Source organism: Ipomoea nil, unplaced genomic scaffold, assembly GCF_001879475.1.
Source record: "Ipomoea nil cultivar Tokyo-kokei standard unplaced genomic scaffold, Asagao_1.1 scaffold0188, whole genome shotgun sequence".
NCBI lineage: Eukaryota > Viridiplantae > Streptophyta > Magnoliopsida > Solanales > Convolvulaceae > Ipomoea > Ipomoea nil.
In genome coordinates this window covers 2,474,241-2,493,853 of record NW_017616616.1, presented here as the reverse complement: position 1 = coordinate 2,493,853, position 19,613 = coordinate 2,474,241, and the positions used below count along the sequence as shown (strand labels likewise).

The following is a 19,613-nucleotide window of genomic DNA, read 5'->3' as shown; positions in this document are numbered from 1 at the left end:
TCAATAAAAAAATTTATATTGTCATGTCAAGAGATAAAATTAAGATGTATAAGAAAAACAATATTATTATTTTTATTTATTTATTTTAATATCATTAAGGAAAATGTTATTTAGGTCTAATTTTTTACCGAATTTTACTACACATGCTCTTATTTTACTCCTTATACTGGATGTGGTGACTTATCATGGGTTCTAGAAGATACATGAATGGTTTACTCTCTTTTTTTTTTACCCCTTTTCATTCCATGTTGCTAATTAATGCAAGACATGTTGTTGAAATATATATATTGAAAAAGTTATTTCGCCCTCTTACCATTTTAGTTAGTTGGTAAGTGAATTGCTAATGTAATTGTAAAGTCAAAGGTTCAGTTTGGATAAGGAAACAATGTACCTTATGCAAAAATAAAGAAATATGATATTTATTGATAAATTTATCATGATATATTACTGATACCATTAATTATCCAATGATAATACATTACGTTAATATGAAAGGTTGACGAGTAAGTGGAATTAATTTTATATATGAAGGAACCTTAATGTACAAGGTATTTATAGAGTTTGAGATCAACTACTAGTCGGTCAGAGGGTAGATGACACTCAATTACTGGTTAATTTGGTTGGTTACGCCACATACCTAATTTAAGGTGACTCATGCTGATGGGATAGCTGAAGGGACACTCACGTGCTACCCAGTTGTATGAATTGGGTCAACTTTCCAACTTTGCCGATCAAGAAGAGTGCAACGACAATTGAAGCAAACGTATACACTTTCATATTACATGATATATGGGAAGTGTTATATTATTGACTACTTGTAAATTTTTTGAAAAATATTGACCTAGTCGGCTAAACTTTAGAGCAAGTCGATTAGTAGTTTTTTGTGGGTTTTTTTCTATGACATGGATGAGAGAAGTGATGATATGGAAAAAGAGAGGAGAGAGGAGAGAAATGAAAATGGATTTGCAGTAAATGTTATTTTTTGTGGGCCCAAAAAAAAAAAGAAAAAAAAAACAAAAAGGGGCAAAAGTTTGTATGTGCTGCGCACAGTGCGCCCAACGAGTGCGTGCAGTGTACGGGCACCCGCTAGGCGTGTTAAACATAATTTTTTTCTGATATCTTCTGTTCTTTTTTTACCCTCATTTTCTCACCTCCCTCCCATCCCAGTTGACCTGAAAAAAAAATCATACCAAAAAAAAAAAAAAAAAAAATTACTAATGGAGTAATGGCCTTGGGGTCTTAAGCTATCCTCGTCCAAGCAACTGAACCCTTTTCAAAATGATGTGAAAGGTAATGTAAATTTTTATTTTTTATTTGTTAGTTTATTTTACTTTATTATTATATTTATAATATAAAATAAAAGTGGACCATTTTTGAAAGTTAGAGAGTATTGCATGGATGTAAAAAAAATAGTGAAGAATTTGTAAAAAAAAAGTTTTTTTGATCCGAAAGAAAAATTTATAAATTTGATGATATATATGAAAGTGAAATTCATTTTTTAGAGTGAGAGAGTATTACAAGTATAATGATAGCCTTACTACCAACCAACTTTGTAACCTCAAAGTCGCCGGCGTTAATGAGGTAAACTTAAATGTATGGTACGTTCCTTATAAGGGATCGGAGAAATATATATATATGCTAATTACTAATTACCTATATATACACACCACTTGTTTTTACTTCCATTTAATTTAATAATATAAAAGTAATAATAGTGTAAATAAATAAGGAAAAATAGTTTCGGAATATTCATCTAAATTAATGTTGATGTCCCCCAAAATGTTATAAATATCACCCCCAAGATAGAGTGGTGAAACTAAAGTGACAAACTAGATACAAAGTTGTATTCTAAATTTTTAAGGTAGTTACATTCTTAATTTGCATTCTGAGTTATACTAGATATAAAGTTGTATTTTAGGTTTTTAGCTGCATTCTAGATTTTAAAAATTCAACTCTAATTAAGTTAGAAAAGACTCATGCCATCTCATTCACACATTCATGGATAACTACTCATTTAATTTAATTTGCAATTTAAGCTTAATTAATTACAGATTTACAGACTTTCAAAAAAAAAAAAAAATTACAGATTTACAGTATTATATTCATGTAATCCTGTTCAAATTATCTCCATATATATTTTAAAAATATTGTCAAATTTCATTTTACAAAGTTTAGCTAGAGCAATTTAGTTTTGATCAATAATTTTAAAAGACATTTGTTCACAATTTTGAATTATATTTCTCCAAATAGTACAAGAAATTCTATAATATATTTAATCTTAAAATCCAAAATTATTAAAACAAAACTTAAAATTTGATGATCAAATTAACTATTAAAAAACAAAATGAGAAAACAAAATGAGACGTAGAGAAAACATTCATTAAAAGAAAACAAAAAATTTAGGTGTCCACTTAATCAAGTTATAGGGGACTTGCTTTTCTTAGTGTTAGAGGCTATCGGAAGCAAATATAATGAACATGTACCATTAGTCACATATGCAAAATATTAATACGTGTATACAACTGCATGCAAAATATCACGTTAATAACCCCAAGATATGATATTTGTTGCTTGATGGCTTAACTGGGTTTTTTTTTTTTTATTAAGATTTTATGTGATTTTTAAAATTATTTTTTAAACATTGAAAAAAAAAAAAAAAAAAAGAATTGCCTTGTTTTCTTTAACAATAATGGCAACTGTCATGTAATGTAATGACATTCTGATTACCATTTAAATGGGACTTAGATTTTTTGGAACAAATATATTTAAAAAAAATTATAAAACAGATACTATCTTGTAAAGAGTTATAAGTATTTTAAAATACTAATAATAATTCGGAGTAATAACAGTTTTTTTGGCCTTGCATTCCTTCCATTCCAATACACACGTGCCGCTCACGTGAGTTTCCCTAATGCAATAAACACAACACCCAAACCACATTAAACATGGTCTCACCTTCTCCTATGTCACCGGTCGCATCCTCATAAATACCCTTCCGGTCATCGCTTCCAACTCTAAACCCCCACACTTTCTCTCTCTACAGGCGCCTAATCTCTCCCCCTCTCTCTCTTCCTCCATTATTTCCTTCACTTTCTCTCTCTCTCTCTACAATGTCCGGCGTATACTTACCGCCGCCGTTCTTCCCCACCATCAACGGTGGCGGTGGTGGTGGTGGTGGTGCTTCACTTCCTTCGGCTAATAACCTGTTCCAACCTCAACAGCCTGGTGATCCACCGCCTGCGGCTTCTTCTTCGTCGTCGTCCTCATCCTCGCCTTCGTCGTCGATTATTATCGTTGTTATTGTTATCGCGTCCGCGGTTATCGTCTCCGCCACTATTTACCTCATCCTCCGCTTGCTGTCTCGCCGCTGCCACCGCTCGTTTCGGACGCACGACGCGGCGGACGACGTGATCTCTAGCTCCGCAGCCGCCGCCGCGGCCACAGCAGCAGCCGCGAACGAGCGGCGCTCTTCTCCCGAGACGTTGGAGTCGCTGCCGCTGTTTACGTTTGGCTCTGTTACGGGGAACCTTACCGGCGTGGACTGTGCGGTTTGTTTGTCCAAATTTGAGACGCATGATCAGTTGCGGTTATTGCCTCTGTGTTGCCACGCGTTCCACGCGCAGTGTATCGACTCGTGGCTCTCCACCAATCAGACTTGTCCTCTGTGCCGCTCTACGGTGTATCCCACGGACGCCGATATACTCCGGAAAATTCTCTCCGTCTCCAACGACCGCGGCCGCGGCGGAGGAAATGCCGATCCTAACAGCGGCAGTTTTCGGATTGAGATTGGTAGTGTTAGCCGCCGTCGCGGAGACTCCGGTTCCATCGTCGGCGACAGTCGGAGGTCTTACTCGGTTGGCTCGTCGTTCGAGTATATCGTAGACGACGGTTACGAGGTGTCTATCGGGTCTATCCATCGCAGAGGCGGCTCGGAATGCACTGACAAGGAATCCATCGGAGCTCCGGTACCAGAGCCTCCGGGGGACAGTTTGGCGCCAGACGTATCCGGCGGCGGAAGGAGTTGGCTCCGGGACTACGTCGATCGAATCGCGTCGTTTTCTCTCTCTTCCCGTACGATGTCGTTTCGAGGCTCCGGAAGATTCTTCACAGATAGCGGTCGCCGGAGCGACACCGTTGTCCCGATAGACGACGATTTGGAATCCGGCCGGATCGGCGAGGAAATCAGCGAATTATTTCGGTGGCTTTCAGGGGTATGAGAATGTATATTCAAACTCTTTAGGGGCAAATTAGATATTTCACAGACTCCAAAATTTTTGCTATTTCCTCCCTTGTTCTCCCTCATTTTGCTATATGCATCCTGCAAATACTGGAGTGTAGATATATGCCGAATTCGTTTATCTTTTTACAGTCATTTCTAAAAGGAAAAAAAATATTAAAATTTATAAACAAAAGTTGAGTCAAACTTAATGATTCTTTGTCATTTTAGTAGGTAATATTCTTTTATTACAGCCTAATATTACATGTCAGCAGCACCTTTTTTGGAGTGATTTGTGGGCATCGATTAAGTATGATTAAATATGATTAATGAAATTAGATTGAGTTTCTTTCCATAGCTTAACTGGTCCATTGGATTTGGTCTTGTGGATTATAGTTTGTTAGCTAATTGAGACATATCTTATGATTTACCTTCTTTAACAATTTCCAGAGAGTTAATGGCCAAACGTGATGGGGTTATTGTTGCAAAAATTGCGCCTAGGCGCCGATTCGATTAATCGGCGCCTAGATGCTAGGCGGTGGCCAACCGCCTAGAAATTCAGCGGAATGGCCGTTCTAGGCGGTCGGTCGCCTGGACGGCGAGTAGGTTGCCGTGGCCTAGGCGGGATTTAACTAATTTTTTTTTTTAAATAAAAATAAAAATAAAAAATCGACGCTTAAGCGCTAGGCGTTCTCTGAGTGCCTAGTGATTTTTTCAATCTTGGATGGGGCTGAAATGCTGAATAGTTTTGGCATTAATTTTATCAAACTTAGTTTGAACTTTACATTCATGAATTTGGTCAATTAATTAATGAATATTATAGCTTTAGCTTCCCATAAACATCACTTGTGAAGGTGGAGATGATAAGGTCAAAGTTTCATATGCAAGGATTGCCCAGTTAGTTAACCAAAACCCGAAGCAAATTGCCATATATTAAATAACATTTGGAATGTTATCCCATCCTTTGTATTGACAAAGAAGAACGTTGAGTTGCTGGTTGACGGGCAAAAATGTCTTATCAATATAACGAGACGTTTCGTGTGTTTAATTATCTGCCATCTCTATTTTAACTTATATTATAAAATATTAATTAAGTTCTTCACAATCGATAAAATTTAACTAATATACTAACATCTTTCTCACTAATAATTTAATTATGGTTCTACATGAATATATTGTACTTTTGATTTATAATAATAATAATAATAAATAGTGATTTTTCATTCCATATCCATAATCCATACAACTACTACTATAAATGGTGGCCATTTATACTTTGACTAATGGAGGAGTAATGGTATTATAATGGTGATATATTTAAGGGAAAAGGGTATTATATTATTTAATACGACTCCACTTTAGCTGTAAAAGTTTGGTCATTAATTAGTGTCATTACGCTATTGTATGTATTGTTCCCATTTTGCCCTTCCATTACTATCAACACCAAACTACCAAATATGATTCATTTTGCAATATAATGCCACCATGTGGGCTACCTACATAGGTGATAATTTATTGATTTCATTAATTTTTGGACAACTCTAAATAAGTTAAAGAGTAATTTAGGTGATTTTGAGTTTTTTTTCCTTAATTTACGCAAAAATTTCGCAACCGCTAATTAAATGTACACTTTTGATGAAGTTTAATCACTTTGTAATCTTAAGTGGTAAAAGAACATAAGAAGATAAATAGCCTAAGTTGTTCATAACTGACCAACTCAAAGTAGTCTCAAACTAAAAATACACATAAGCAGCTCTCACACAGAATTAATAGGTTAAATTTGGAACATTAGTTAATTCATGACTAACTATAAGGTCGGTGAATTTTTTTTAAAATTTTTTTAAGTTAATTTATGTTGGAGGGGTCAAATTTTGGACATTAGTTATTGAAATTAACTACGAGTTATGACTAACTTGTCACTATTTAGAGTTAATTTTAGAAATATTATTTAGACTATTAGCATTTTTTTCTTTTTATCTTTGACTTTAAATTTATCAAATTATTGATTTCGTTTCAAATTTGGTCATTGATTAAAAAATTGTTTGGGATATATCAATTATATTTTTACCCTCAATACAAGATTATTTTTTCTAAAAGAGGAAATTATTATGCACATAAAATTAAAATTCAAAGTTTTATTAATTGTTTGGAAAACGAAACCTCGACTTAAGGACAATCTTATCTTTACTTTAATCTATCCAATTCTACCTGTGATGTTGTCATGTTCTTTAATTACATGAAATCATCATTATATTATTTTATGTAATATTTAATAATTCCTGTTTCGTTCTTCTATGCTATTTCACTTATGTTATTGTGCCCTATTGATTCTTGCTAGCAATTTTTTATTCTTTTGTGGAATTTAATTTTTTAAATGATGAGAACAATTCATAGTTATTACTAAATAGTGTGTATGTGATAAATTTCGCTCCTGTATAATAACTTGTAAATCATATAAAAGAGACAAATTGTATTAAAAGACTCTATGTAACGGACTTGACTGAAAGAATGTTTGATAAAAATTAAACTTATAATTTTAAATACGAGAATCATACTTCATTTACTCAATCACTCTTTTCGGGACAGAAATTTTGACATTCTAGTTCCACCTACCAACTTCATCGTCCGCTCTGTACATGTGACATCAATTCCTCCACATTGTTACATTATTAGGTTATCCATTTTTTTGGGGTCCAAACTGTATCTAATCATTTTCGTTTAATTCTATTTAATTTAATTTAAAAAAAAAAAAATCAGGTCTCCCTTCAAACATGGATCTTTAATTTGTCTTGCCTAGTGTCCTACATCCTAGATCTTTCATACCTAGGCAGATAGTGACACCTACGTGCTCTTATCTTTTTATCATATTTCAACTTACTATTAAAAATAATTACGGAGTATAATTTATACCTTTTTTTTTTAATGAAAACATTAGGCGAAACACCAAAGTCCAAAGTAGACACTAAACACTAGCAAAGAGTTTGAGGAGTTTAACTCATTGATTCAGTAGGCATTATTTTGAAGAAGAGATCAAGGTTTGAACATCGTACCGATATTTAGTCATGTCTACCTGCTCAGTCTTTGAGTTACCGTGATTTATATCTTTCGTCCGAAAACACAAAATAATTTAGGGTTGACTTGATCTCGATGATACGGTCACCGTGATTTATATCTTTCGCTCGAAAACACAAAATAATTTAGGGTTGACTTGATCTCGATGATACGGTCACCGTGATTTATATCTTTCGCCCGAAAACAAAAAATAATTTAGGGTTGACTTGATCTCGATGATACGGTCACCGTAATTTATATCTTTTGCCCGAAAATACAAAATAATTTAGGGTTGACTTGATCTCGATAATACGGTTCACAATCATCTTTCTTAAATCTTAGTGGACGGTTTTTGTATTGATCCAATAAGACATAAATTTCTTAAAGTTTTGGTCAAACTAACACCCATTCCTAACAAACCAAGTAGTGCAAAAGATTGAGGAAGATGATGAGAATGAAGCAGTTGATCAAACAACATTAACCTAAACAAAAGCATGATAATGAGTTGGACTTTAATTTGCTTTTTTCTCTCCAAATTTTTTACTTGCCCTGCACGCATGCAAGAACCATCTGTCTGCCTCCAATATAATGCCCATAAAGTCTCAGAAAGAGATAAAATTAAAGTGAAATTCGTCCACCAAACTCCTCTCTTTCTTTCTGCAAAACCCTTTTGATTTCCAGACAGTGATGACTCAATTCTTAAACTTTGCTAATTACATTAATTTGGTCTTTCTTTTAGCTAATTAGGGTGATGGTGATTATGATCCTTGATTATATTGATCTTGTCCATTACCAACTTGTTTGGATTAGTATAGGTAGAGAGTTGTGTTCCTTGGATAGATTAAATCAACACAAACTAAACTTTTTTTTTCTAAGTTTTACTTTTAAAAGATTGTCTTAATCACATTGATGAATGGTAAGGATTATATTATTATGGTTGTGTATAATATATATCATACCATAATCGTGAAATAACTATGTTTCCTGAGATTCGAACTCATGTATATGCAGCAATACCCTTAAGAGAACTGCCTCTTAAATGGGCCCACCGAGACTCTATTTTTAATTTAGGAAAATGAAAGTTTTCTTCAATAAATACATTACTATTTGAAGCATGGTAAATATTATTGTATGATATAGTAAAAACTCCATTAATATTTATGTGGATAATATATTACTTTTGAATATTAATGACCTAAATAGTAAAGCAGATGCAAGTTTTAAGCTTTCTCTCAATCTCATTGAAAAGAAAATGAAAAAAAAATAAAGATAAATAAATTCAGAAGAGGAAAGTCAAAAAGAAGAATTAATTGTCTGCTGATAAGTCCTGCAGTAGGCCCATATTAGTTTTATGATGAATTGATGATAATTTATTACAGACAACTTGTATTGTACTATGGTAAAACAAGTTATATATATAGAGAGAGTCGTAATACATAATCGATTATGCACCAAACTTCAAAATAATATCGCTTTGTTTAATAAAAAGAAACAACATTCGATTCACGGTGTTTCACACCCTTCCGCAAAAAAGTAATTCTGTTATTCAGTTTCATTTTGTATACACTTCAGTTTCAGTTCAACACAACTACAGTTTCATTCGATATTTATAGACTCAAATGTGTGAAAATGTTATTTTATTTTATTTTATATACACTATAGTTTCATTAAAACCCAACTACATGATCATTTCGATATAATTACAGCTTCATTGCACAATATACATTCAAATATGTGAAATGTTATTCAGTTTCATTTTATATACACTGCAGTTTTATTTGACCACAACTACAGTATTATTTTGATATAACCGCAGTTTCATTTAATAATATATAAAATAATACGTGAGACAGTATCGATTTAAATACACTGTAGTTTCAACCCACACAAAAATACACACTCCGTTTAAACCGCGGTCCACGAGGGGGGCTACAGGCATCCAGTCTCTTTGTAAGCTTTGGTACAAACTCAATATTTTTACCATTCACTTTAGAGTGATACCCCGAGTATACATTTCCGGATGAACGTAATATGTACATTCTCATGGAGCTACTAGTTATAATCTAATCCTGATTATATATATTATTATTATTACTATACAGTGATATATACATACAAGAACTGAAAAACACAAGAGTTGATCTAACAACACAAAAAAGCTTTCCAAATTCATTAGCAACCTTTCCAAAATTCTCAAAGCTAAAGGGCATAAGAGATATCAGACAAAACAAAAGTGAATTGGTCCAACAACTTTTCTTCTCAAGCAAGGAGTATTAGTTAAGAACACCACTCTTTTCTCAAGCTTTCTTTCACTTTAATGTCTTTTTCTGGTTAGTGATGACTAAGGTTTCCATTACAAGTTTCTTAGGTTTATGTTTCTCGTATTCCTGTTCGGGTGGACTACAACGTAACTGCTCCATCTTCTCGGTTACAACAAGGTTGGACAACAGAACCATAAGCTTTTTTAGTTGTTGCAAGAAGATAAAAACGGTTAAAACTAGTATGAATCGTAAAGTAGAAAAAAACGGGGTCAAAACTTGCATTGTGGAATTTTCGATTGTTCTTTTGGGAAGACATTTATAAGGAAATTGCGGGATTTTCACATTCTTGGGGTAATCCCGGGGGAAACTAGTGCTAACGAGGTAAAATGTAGCAAAAGCGTAAACCAGATTGTGTTGTGCATACCGTGTTTGTGTGCACTGCTGCACGGGGTGTTGGTTCCGCTATAGCATCCCGTCTTCTGCTTGATGCCCTCGCCAAGATCGTCTAGAACGAACGTGGAATTTCTCTTCCCGCTACTAAATAAAACGCACCAAAAGTATGGCCCTTTGCGTTTGTGAGCTTTGATTATGCCTACCCCGACTTCACTGTGAGTTCTGTTCCTCAGAAGGGAGAGCGTGCCTCTGTCATGAACGAGGACACGTGAGAAGGCTTCCGAAGGGGCGAGATAGTCTTTTTGGCAGCCAACAATGCGCCCCGATATTGTCCCGAAAGTTGGCAGCTCCACACCACAATTCGGGGCGAAAATTTCAGTGAAGTCGTCTTCTGAAGGCCTACAGGTTACGGTGTTAGTAGCAGTGCAATTCTCTAAGCATTCCTTCACGTATTGCAAGGCAATGCACCCGAGGCCGGGACTGGTGCCTAATTCGGGAAGCTTTTGAGCTGTTCGGTTTTTGTTGATGATTTCAACTAGATCGTTTGCAGAATTCCCTGCACAATGGAAACAGCCATAACCATCTATCCTAAAGCAGAGTTTTTATCCACGCAATGCCCAAAAACTTATTAACTTTTGGTAAATCTGCAACGGGGATTGAACTCTTGAGGTTAAGAGGGTTTGCAGAACCAATATGCGGGCTGATATCGAGGAGGATATATGGAACAGAATACAATACGCACAGTTTTATTAACAAGAACGATACACCTATATATATCTAGACACACTGTCTAAGCTATCCATAGCTTCAAACTACATGAAGTAATAAGGTGTAAAGTAAACACTTCTTCCATCTTCAACATACACTGATAGTCACATTCACAGCAATGGGCAATTCACATGGAAGTTTCTCCTGTTTAATACTAGTCTTCCTCAAATTCAAAAGCAACATATAAGCTAACCAAAGGTGCCAACTTTATTGGGGCAATACCAGTCGGGCTGTTAGTTTGATAACTACAAGGTTTCAAATTAGACTCCCAGTGGGAGCGGTCTATCAGCCTTCTTGGTTTAAACCAGTCAGCTATCGACAACATATTCTGGTTTACCTCATTGTGATCCTTTTTTCGGCCAGAGTTACAAGGCGAGGTTTACAAGTGTCTTTTTTATTTTAGCCGGTCAACCTAATATGGTTTCCTTGTGGCCCCTTGCCGACTAGAGTTACAAGGCGAAATTAACCTATGTTGGTTTCCTTGTGGCCCTTTGTTGGCCAGGATACAAGGCGGGATTTACCAAATACACCCTAAAGTAATGAATGCGAGTTTTTCTAGTCACAATAAAAAAATGTGCAACTCTATTACCCATCATAGGCTGGTTTTCTTCCTCATCTGAAACTTATCACTTCAGATCCTCTACTTAGCTACCAGATACCCCAAGCAGCTAAAAAGCAAGAAAATGCCCACCCAAAACTAGGCTGTTTTCAAACATATCAATCATACTAAGAAAAACTGGCAGCCATAATAGATCTTCAGGTAACCATAACAAATACAAGCAACAAACTATCAATGAGAATAACAAATGAGTGCAGAAGGAAAAAAAAAAAAAAAAAAAAAAAAAGGAAATGTGATCTTACCATGGTCCTTGGAACACACTAGAACAGCTAGAAGAAGCCCAGAGAGAACAATATTCTGAAAGCAGCAAATCCTCTTCACCATCCTAAAAAACCAGGCTATTAAGCCACCAGCCAAAGAAGAATCACCAGACCTAAGCCCAAAAAGTGGGTTCTTTTCTGGGAAATGTGGGTCAAAAAAGGGGTTTCTTTTAACCAGAGAAAAATGGGGTTTTTAAAAAATGGGTTTTTTTTTGGGGTGATAGTTGTACTGTTGTAGACAAGAAATAAGTCAAATTATTGAGTGTTAGCAGAGATCGAGGAAGAAAAGAAGAGAAGGTGGTCCCAGTTAGCTGTTAATTGGTTTCTTTCTGGGAATCATTATAGCCAATATATTTTGATAAATCACATTCTCATTGTCGTTAATGACATCTAATTAGTAATTACTAGTGTCAGCAGACCCCAGTACCATTGAAATTCCTTCCCATTTTCATTGATAAATTTCAAAGTTCTTCACTTTTTGCTTAGCTAGAAATCAATGATGAGCAAGAATAAGAATTCAAAAAATTACAGAGTTATTTTGGTGCATATTGACACTATCAAGAGATCGAGCATTTAAAAGTGTGAGCGTTACTATTAGTATAGTAGTACAGTTATAAGTTATTGATTACAATTTACAAGCTTAGTTTGTGTTGGGATACAAATTTTTGTATGTTAAAATTTAAAATAATTCGAGTGTGATTATTATGAAAATGGAATATAGTGACTTAATATGATATCCTTACTTAACTTTCATTTGTTTGTGGGGATTAGGAACTTATTGAAGCAATATTTGGTGCGTTTATCAAACACATTCATCAAGAAGTAAATATGTATTTGAATTGGATGATATGAAGCTATGAGATTTTGGGAATTTTTGCTTGGTTACGTTTGCAACATAATATTAGTATGAGATTGGAAGCTGGAACCACGCCTATTGTTGGACAAAGTGTAGTATTCCTAATCAAACTATTTTTTTTTTCAAAAATTTAAAAAGTTCAGGATCACTACTTGAAGGTGTACGGGAGATAAATTATGTTTATGTATAATAGTTTAAAAATCATAAAAGAAATAACGGAGGCTTCTTATGCGCAAAGAGCAAAAATTTAGCTTATATTGATAAGTTGAGTTACTATGATTTGCCTTTATACAATCCTATCGGTCTGGAATATGGGGCGCGTAGCTAAGTAGGATGGGGGATTCCACCTTTTACCACAAGAGATAAGTTACACTAAGAAAATCGTATACATTGGACTTAACTAAAACAATATTGACAAGAATTGAACTCATAATTTGTACAAGAATCATGTTCCCCGCCAATTGTAATTGGATTGCAAGATCACAAATTATTCTGTGGATCCAAGGTGGACCCGGATCTAAATGTTCACAATTTACCTTTCAAAATTTACAATTTGTATACTAGAAACACACAATGTTAACATATATGTAATTAATTATCTTGTTTTGTATTCACAAGTTCCTTTCAAATACTACTGTCACACAATATTAACAAATTAGGATTTAATGACCATGTATTGTATTCATAAATTCTCCTTATTTTAACTTAAAACACAATTTATATTCTAAAAGTTCACAACTTCAATACTAAAAATACAAATTTATACGTCGTTTCTTTATACGTCGTTTAGGACCAGGGATGGACCTGGTCCATGGTATAACAACTGTTGCAATTTGCATCGTTTTCTGGGCCGCTTTAATCTCTTCTAGGCCCAAATTTAACGTGCGAACGACCAGAACCTTAAAACCTGGATGCTTTCTAGATGCTGCTAAATTCATAAAACCCAGTTTGGAACACTCTAGACTCCTCAGCTCTCCGTCGCAACTTCCCAACTCTCCCTGCAATAGTTTCATCTCTCTGCACCTTCCTTATCCATGGCGTCTGGATTTCTTTCCTTAGCAAAACCCTTTACTTCTCAACCAATTAACATCCCTTCTCTATCCCCCGCCCCCAGACCCGTTGGTATTTTCTTTACACCCCATAACTTAGTCAATAATTATTCCTTTTTATTTGGGCATTATCCAAAAAATTTGTTTTTCATGCTCTTCTTTTGGTTTTGAAGGAATAGGTCTGAGGAGAAATTCTCTGAGAGTTAATGCCCTTTCCCAAAAATGGGAACCCACAAAGGTTTTGCTTTGATATCATCTCCCCCAACGCTTCCTTGAATTTTCTGTGTTTTTCCCAAGTTTTATCCGAGTTGGTGGTTGATTTCTGGTTAAATTTTATGGGAAAACAATGAATTTAAGTGGGATTTGTTGTCTTTGCTTGCAGGTTGTGCCACAAGCTGATAGAGTCTTGATAAGGTTAGAGGAGTTGCCTGAGGTATTATTTAATCTTTTTTTTTTTCCCAGTTTGATTCTGTTGAAATTCTCCTTATTTATACAATGCTAGACTTTATACTATGTTATAAGACATCCTTATCTCTGTCAAATTTTAACTCTGGAACATAGTGCATTTTGTTGTCATTTAGGATTGTGTGTTGTTGTCTGTATGCATACATTTGAAATGGCTAATGTAATGGAGTTTGAATGGTAAAATATGTAACTTTAGTTGTTTGCTGACCTGTTTTGCTCAATATAGTGAGAAGTATAGCATAAGCAACATTGATTCAATGATTCATGTATTCAATTAATGCATATATGTATGTATGGACCATAAAAAACCTTTGAATATTAGAATGCGTTTTCTCTGACAGACTTAGATTATCACGGGTGTCGAAGCTATGTGATAGTTTGGAGCTACAAAAAGAAAAAAGTGTTGTTTTTAATGCATGGGGTTCTTGTGCAGAAATCTGCTGGAGGCATTTTGCTCCCTAAATCTGCGGTGAAGTTTGAACGGTATCTTATGGGAGAGGTGGGTAGTGTAGAGTTCAAGCTTAGTATTGTTCGCTTTTACATATTTAGAGTTTGGTATTACTTTGATGCTTAACCAAAAAATGTATGTATATTCTTGTAGATTCTCTCTGTCGGAACCGGGGTTTCTGAAGTGGAGACTGGGAAGAAGGTAAGCTTTAAGAATGGAGCATTGTTTGATTTTCGCGGGTTTTAGCTATGTTTATCTGATTGGAATACTTTTTTTTTTTTTTTTTTTTTGCACAGGTTCTTTTCTCTGACGTGAATGCTTATGAGGTATGTTGTTCTTATTATGATGATATTTTCCATATAAACACATTCTTGAACCTACATTGTTAGAAATGCGGTCAAAGGATACTAGGAATCTAGAACAAACTGCAACCATTAACAAAACTCTGTTTTGAGGTTACTTTGAATCAAATCAAGTGTCGTGTGAATTGTGCATGACTGAAACACGATTGTCTCGATTTTCTGCTAGGTGAACTTGGGAACTGAGGAAAGGCATGTTTTCTGTAAAGAGGGTGACTTGTTGGCCGTGGTCGAATAGATTGCGCACTTACAAAGGCAATGCAGACATGCTATTTTTCGCGTCGTTAGTGTTTCGAGTTGTACTTGTGCAGGATCGCTGCCTCCGGTTTAACTCAGGAGATGACGGCACATTGCTTCATGTATTCTAGCTTTGTCATGTCATTGAACATCAAGACTAGATTTTGAATACTGAAATATGTTTATTTTCATTCTCTGTTTGGTCAATATACATAGTATTTTGGCTTAAGAGTTGTTTGCTTTCCTTGCCCATTGTGTCATGTTGTAGTATTTGATCCCCTTTTACCAGGTATTCAAAAGTGAACTAAACCGGGGTAACCCAGCCAAGATGGCTAAACATACAAACCCGTAATCACAAGGTCATGGGTTCAAATATTAGCCTTCTTGCCTTTCTTGACTTGAATCAAGGTCATGGGTTCAAATCGTAGCCTTCTTGCCTTTCTTGGCTTGAACCGGTTAGTTATTGGCAACTTAGGTTGGTTTACCTCTGTTCTTTGCCAGCTAAGGTCATAACTTAACCTTCTTGCCTTTCTTGGCTTGAACCGGTTAGTTATTGGCAACTTAGGTTGGTTTACCTCTGTTCTTTGCCAGCTAAGGTCATAACTTAAAGGCAAAATTTATCCAGTACACACCCTTGAATAGTAGTTGTGAATTTTCCTTTGTCACCGGAAACCCTCCAAAAAAGTGAACTTGACCAAAAACATGAAAACTACTCAACAATAATCAAAATTTTCAGTTAATTTGAGTTATAAAATCTTGAGAAAGTTTACAATATCAGGTATAATCTAGTGCAAATAAGGTGCAAATAAGTTTTTAAGCTGATCGGTAACGATTACTAATAATTTACCAGTTTGCTAATTAATATCTTAGACTCCATAGATATGCTGAGCTAAACTAATATCTTAGACTCCATGGATACATGGATATGCTTCCGGGTTCATGAAAAAGTAAATTGAGCTAAAGTTAACATTTCCGAGCATAATATAGTTTGTCAATACCATAGAAAAATATTGAAATTTTGCATCAAAAGGAAAGACCGAAAGAATGGGAGTATTTAAAGAGCTTCATGGTAACATTAAGCCTTGTGAAAGTCACAGGCAATAGAATTGCTTGCATACAAACGAACATAACCACCCTAACTACAAAAAAGTAGTTAAACAAGAAGTAGATTTTCAAAACTCAAATAGCCGCAACTCAACCATGGCCTCTTTCCTCTTAGGAGAATACCATGCCACCACTTTCCCAGAATGCAGTAGTCTAAGAGAGTAGTTCAAGCTAAGCACATAATCTTCTAATTTTGGGACAGGTACCCCATATATTGAATCAATACAAAACCTTGAGTCTAATCGAAACACGATTGGTCCAGCAACCTGCATTGTATGATTCAAGAAACAAATTATCTCTTGCAAGATAACACATTAAGTGCTTTTCTGCATTACAAAACCTTGAGGCATGATTACACTCGTGGATTCTGTGGTAATGTGGTATTGCTATAAGTGATTTACCGAATTTAGAGAATTTATATGCTCCATTCGATATATAAGACATGCACCTCTTGAACGGTTATCTTTAATGCTTATGCCTCGATGCCAACATCAGTTGGTTTACTGGTCAGCATATAATGTGGCATGTTGAGATTTAGAGAACAAAAGTTAATATTTTCCCAATATTTTTCAAACATATTTCAAGAGTTTCAGGGATGAAGTGCATATTTCGTGATTAATTCATATTTACTGAGAAAAACTTAATAGGGTGTTCATTCAAACTTCAAAAAATAATTTTACCTGCTGCTGAAAGATCAAGTTCAGCCTGGGGGTAGACAGTGAATCTCTTGTGTTGGAAGCACTTCTGAAAATTCTTGAAACCCGTTTGGCTATTGCTACAGCAGAAGAGACGTCCAAGCGAGCATCTATTCTGGTGAGGTCGTTATATCGCTTTCTGAATTTGCCATGCTGGAGAGTGTAGCAAAATGAGCCAAATAAATCAACACCTAAGGGGCGCCTCCTAGAGTAAGGAGTGTTCTCTCTATCCTCCCTTGACTCTGTAATGAGAGAGTTATTTCCACCACCAACCCAAGCAGCAAAAGTTCCACCTGCCAGGAATGGTCAAACTGAGTCAAGAAAATAACCCAACTCCCGATAATTAGGTATCATACTTTCAGGGGTAAAAAAAAACAAATGAATGATGCAACTTCACTATTGCAAGTTACCAATAATTCCAGATATTTTTGCATGAGGCTCCCTTAGACGAACATCATAAGCAGGTCTGAAATACAGTCCTTTCTCTGTCCGTATCATGACATCCTTTTCTCTCTCCACCTCTCTCCAGAGGTCTTTATGCTTCTCATACGAAACGGCACCTTTTGCGCATAGTCCTGGCATCAGAGCAGGATGCACTGCATCATCACTGTTATCAACTGCAACTGGCTGGCCACTATTTTTATGGATACCAAATCGATATTTCCATCCAGTTAAATCTTCAAGTGAGGAGCAGTCCAAGGATATTGACTCTGGAATCTCCCAATATCTTCCTTTGTGGTCTATGAATCGCTCAGGCCATGCTGCTTCCAAAGTAACATCATGATCAGAAAGCTGGAAGAAAAGGAAATGATTAAATGCAATATCCGTTAAAGTAGTATAAAATTAGACACAAGTATAGGAGCATATGATAATGATGTAATAACGGGGTTGCACATGCTAAAAAATAGTTCCAGAAACTAACATCATCTGTTATAGACTTATAGGCAATTCGCTTATGTGTATGTAGAAATAAGAATTACAACGGACCAAGGAGACATGACGAAGTAGAACAACATAGCATAAGATTTAAGAGAAAACAATTACCAAAGGAAAGTGGAAACAATAATTGATTCCAGCAGATAATAAACTAAAGAAGTTAGATTCTTGCCTTGTGCATATACATTGCCTTCATGCGGCGGCAGCCCTCCTCACCAGGCTGCTCCATGCTCAACAATATGGAAGATGAATCCGTCAGGGGTATGTGTGAGTTTACACCAAGCGAATAAAATGATTTGTCCAAAAAACACTTATGCAGATTCTTGAATATTGGCAGGAATACCGGAAGTTCAAACTCCCAGTCATCATCATCAGTTATTTTACGTATATCTGCTTTGATGACCTCTATTTCCGCTTTTAGTTTAGATATCAGTTTCTTTGGGCGAACTTGCCCCACTAATCCAACCCACCTAGAAAATATAAAGCATTAACCACACGTCATGGATTACTTGGGGCATGTAATGAGTTGAAAATAAGAGAGAAGAAAATTTTGCAGAAACATTAATTTGGCAATGGGGGAGAAAAGGATACAGAACAAAATGAAAACAATCATCAACTCAAGATGAGCACGAGGTGGGCTTACAAAACTGTATAGGTTGAACATTTTAGCAATCAAGAAGTAGCTAGAATTGTTAAAGACCAAAGAAACAGTATACAATGTACTTGAGTAACAGCTACTTTATACAATGGTTCTGCTAACAATTGGGAGTGAAATGAAGAAGAACAGATAACAATATAACAAGGTCACTTCAACATTTTTCCTGCATACAGGAGTGATTGAAGTTCTAAAATCTAAACTCATGAACATGAAATAGAATCAAGTCTGCTACATCAATCTATTTGCTATTTTCTCCTCTTTTTGTTCTTTCAATCAACAGAGAATCCCCAATCATATAATTTTGCCAGGAAACAAGTATTAATGCAGTGAATACATATGAATATATGTGGCATGCCTTAAAATGAGATTATGTACCTACTAAGCACTTAATTACCTACAATTCAAATGAACTAAGTATCAACAACTCCACATAACGCCAAGTCTATGCTAATGTAATTTAAAATCTCGAAGAATCCAAATATGTACGGTGAAAATAACATTTCATTTCTAAGGGGAGTAGAGAAAAACGGTACCATTTGGAAATGGCAGTTTTGAAAAAGACGGTCTGGAGAGCTAAGGGGCCGAGTTCCTTCTTAGACGGAGGAGAGAAAGACGGGACGAGTCCGAGAGGAAAGCCATTTCCGAGGAGAGAGAGCTGCTGGATTCTGAGGACTCGGCTGGCTCGAGCACCGTCCATGGGAATGGGATCGCCGGGAATGGGGCGGACCATGCCGTCTAGGGTTCTGGAAGTGGAGACGTTGAGGTCCCAGAATGCGGCGTCGATTGCCGTCCGGAGGTTGGCCATTTCGCCGACGAGCCGGCCACCGAAGGGGGAGCACAATTGCTGAAATGGAGAAGAGCGTTCCTTATCTGCGACTCTGACTGACTGATTACGAATTACGAAACATGTCAAAAGCAGGGTTTTTCGGGTTTAATGTTTGGGCCGAAACCCGAACTAATTTTGTGTTTTTTTAAAACTTCATTTTCTTTTGGGTTCAAAGTTTGGGCTTTTTAGTCCATTACTTCATTATATTTTATGATAAATGTTTTTTTTTTTTTTTTGAGAGAACCAGATTCAATTAATCAAGTGAATGATACAATGGGGAACAACATCAAACCAGCTACGAATACCAGGGTCCGAATGTGCAGCTAGAGGTGTTCAATCGGTTAACTGTTCGGTTAATTGAATCGAATTAATCGAAGTATTTTTTTCTTTAACCATTAACCGAATCGAAGTT

General features: G+C 35.6%; 4 protein-coding genes across 5 annotated transcripts; 2 read left to right on the top strand and 2 right to left on the bottom strand.

The window, feature by feature from the left end:
- Positions 1-2,899: 2,899 nt before the first annotated feature.
- LOC109182503 (E3 ubiquitin-protein ligase ATL4) lies at positions 2,900-4,423 on the top strand. The gene has a single exon (XM_019332631.1). The coding sequence runs from the start codon at positions 3,111-3,113 to the stop codon at positions 4,215-4,217; it is 1,107 nt and encodes a 368-aa protein (XP_019188176.1). The 5' UTR covers positions 2,900-3,110; the 3' UTR covers positions 4,218-4,423.
- A 5,354-nt stretch (positions 4,424-9,777) lies between these two features.
- LOC109182473 lies at positions 9,778-11,764 on the bottom strand. The gene is made up of 2 exons (XM_019332610.1): positions 11,551-11,764; positions 9,778-10,477 (listed from the first exon to the last, which is right to left on the bottom strand). The coding sequence occupies exons 1-2, from the start codon at positions 11,630-11,632 to the stop codon at positions 9,867-9,869; spliced, it is 693 nt and encodes a 230-aa protein (XP_019188155.1). The 5' UTR covers positions 11,633-11,764; the 3' UTR covers positions 9,778-9,866.
- Positions 11,765-13,350: 1,586 nt separating this feature from the next.
- LOC109182488 (10 kDa chaperonin 1, chloroplastic-like) lies at positions 13,351-15,226 on the top strand. Of its 2 annotated transcripts, none has more exons than XM_019332619.1 (7): positions 13,351-13,546; positions 13,653-13,711; positions 13,856-13,906; positions 14,372-14,437; positions 14,540-14,587; positions 14,683-14,712; positions 14,915-15,226. In XM_019332619.1, the coding sequence occupies exons 1-7, from the start codon at positions 13,459-13,461 to the stop codon at positions 14,981-14,983; spliced, it is 411 nt and encodes a 136-aa protein (XP_019188164.1). In that variant the 5' UTR covers positions 13,351-13,458; the 3' UTR covers positions 14,984-15,226. The 2 variants fall into 2 exon arrangements, with proteins under 2 accessions (XP_019188164.1, XP_019188160.1); XM_019332615.1 differs by having other exon boundaries at positions 13,647-13,711.
- Positions 15,227-15,982: 756 nt separating this feature from the next.
- On the bottom strand, positions 15,983-19,261 carry LOC109182457 (protein TRIGALACTOSYLDIACYLGLYCEROL 4, chloroplastic). The gene is made up of 5 exons (XM_019332609.1): positions 18,909-19,261; positions 17,890-18,187; positions 17,192-17,573; positions 16,767-17,074; positions 15,983-16,352 (listed from the first exon to the last, which is right to left on the bottom strand). The coding sequence occupies exons 1-5, from the start codon at positions 19,178-19,180 to the stop codon at positions 16,155-16,157; spliced, it is 1,458 nt and encodes a 485-aa protein (XP_019188154.1). The 5' UTR covers positions 19,181-19,261; the 3' UTR covers positions 15,983-16,154.
- Positions 19,262-19,613: the final 352 nt, after the last annotated feature.

Bases quoted from the DNA above. Each gene is read 5' to 3' on its own strand.
- LOC109182457 (XM_019332609.1), bottom strand. From the start codon at position 19,180: ATGGCCAACCTCCGGACGGCAATCGACGCCGCATTCTGGGACCTCAAC. The intron at 17,075-17,191 runs GTAACTTGCAAT...CATTCCTGGCAG, and splicing joins AAAAATATCTGGAATTATTG to GTGGAACTTTTGCTGCTTGG. The intron at 16,353-16,766 runs GTAAAATTATTT...CATACAATGCAG, and splicing joins ACTTGATCTTTCAGCAGCAG to GTTGCTGGACCAATCGTGTT.
- LOC109182473 (XM_019332610.1), bottom strand. From the start codon at position 11,632: ATGGTGAAGAGGATTTGCTGCTTTCAGAATATTGTTCTCTCTGGGCTT. The intron at 10,478-11,550 runs GTAAGATCACAT...TCCATTGTGCAG, and splicing joins AGTGTGTTCCAAGGACCATG to GGAATTCTGCAAACGATCTA.
- LOC109182503 (XM_019332631.1), top strand. From the start codon at position 3,111: ATGTCCGGCGTATACTTACCGCCGCCGTTCTTCCCCACCATCAACGGT.
- LOC109182488 (XM_019332615.1), top strand. From the start codon at position 13,459: ATGGCGTCTGGATTTCTTTCCTTAGCAAAACCCTTTACTTCTCAACCA. The intron at 13,547-13,646 runs GTATTTTCTTTA...TTGGTTTTGAAG, and splicing joins CCCCGCCCCCAGACCCGTTG to GAATAGGTCTGAGGAGAAAT. The intron at 14,438-14,539 runs GTGGGTAGTGTA...ATATTCTTGTAG, and splicing joins AACGGTATCTTATGGGAGAG to ATTCTCTCTGTCGGAACCGG.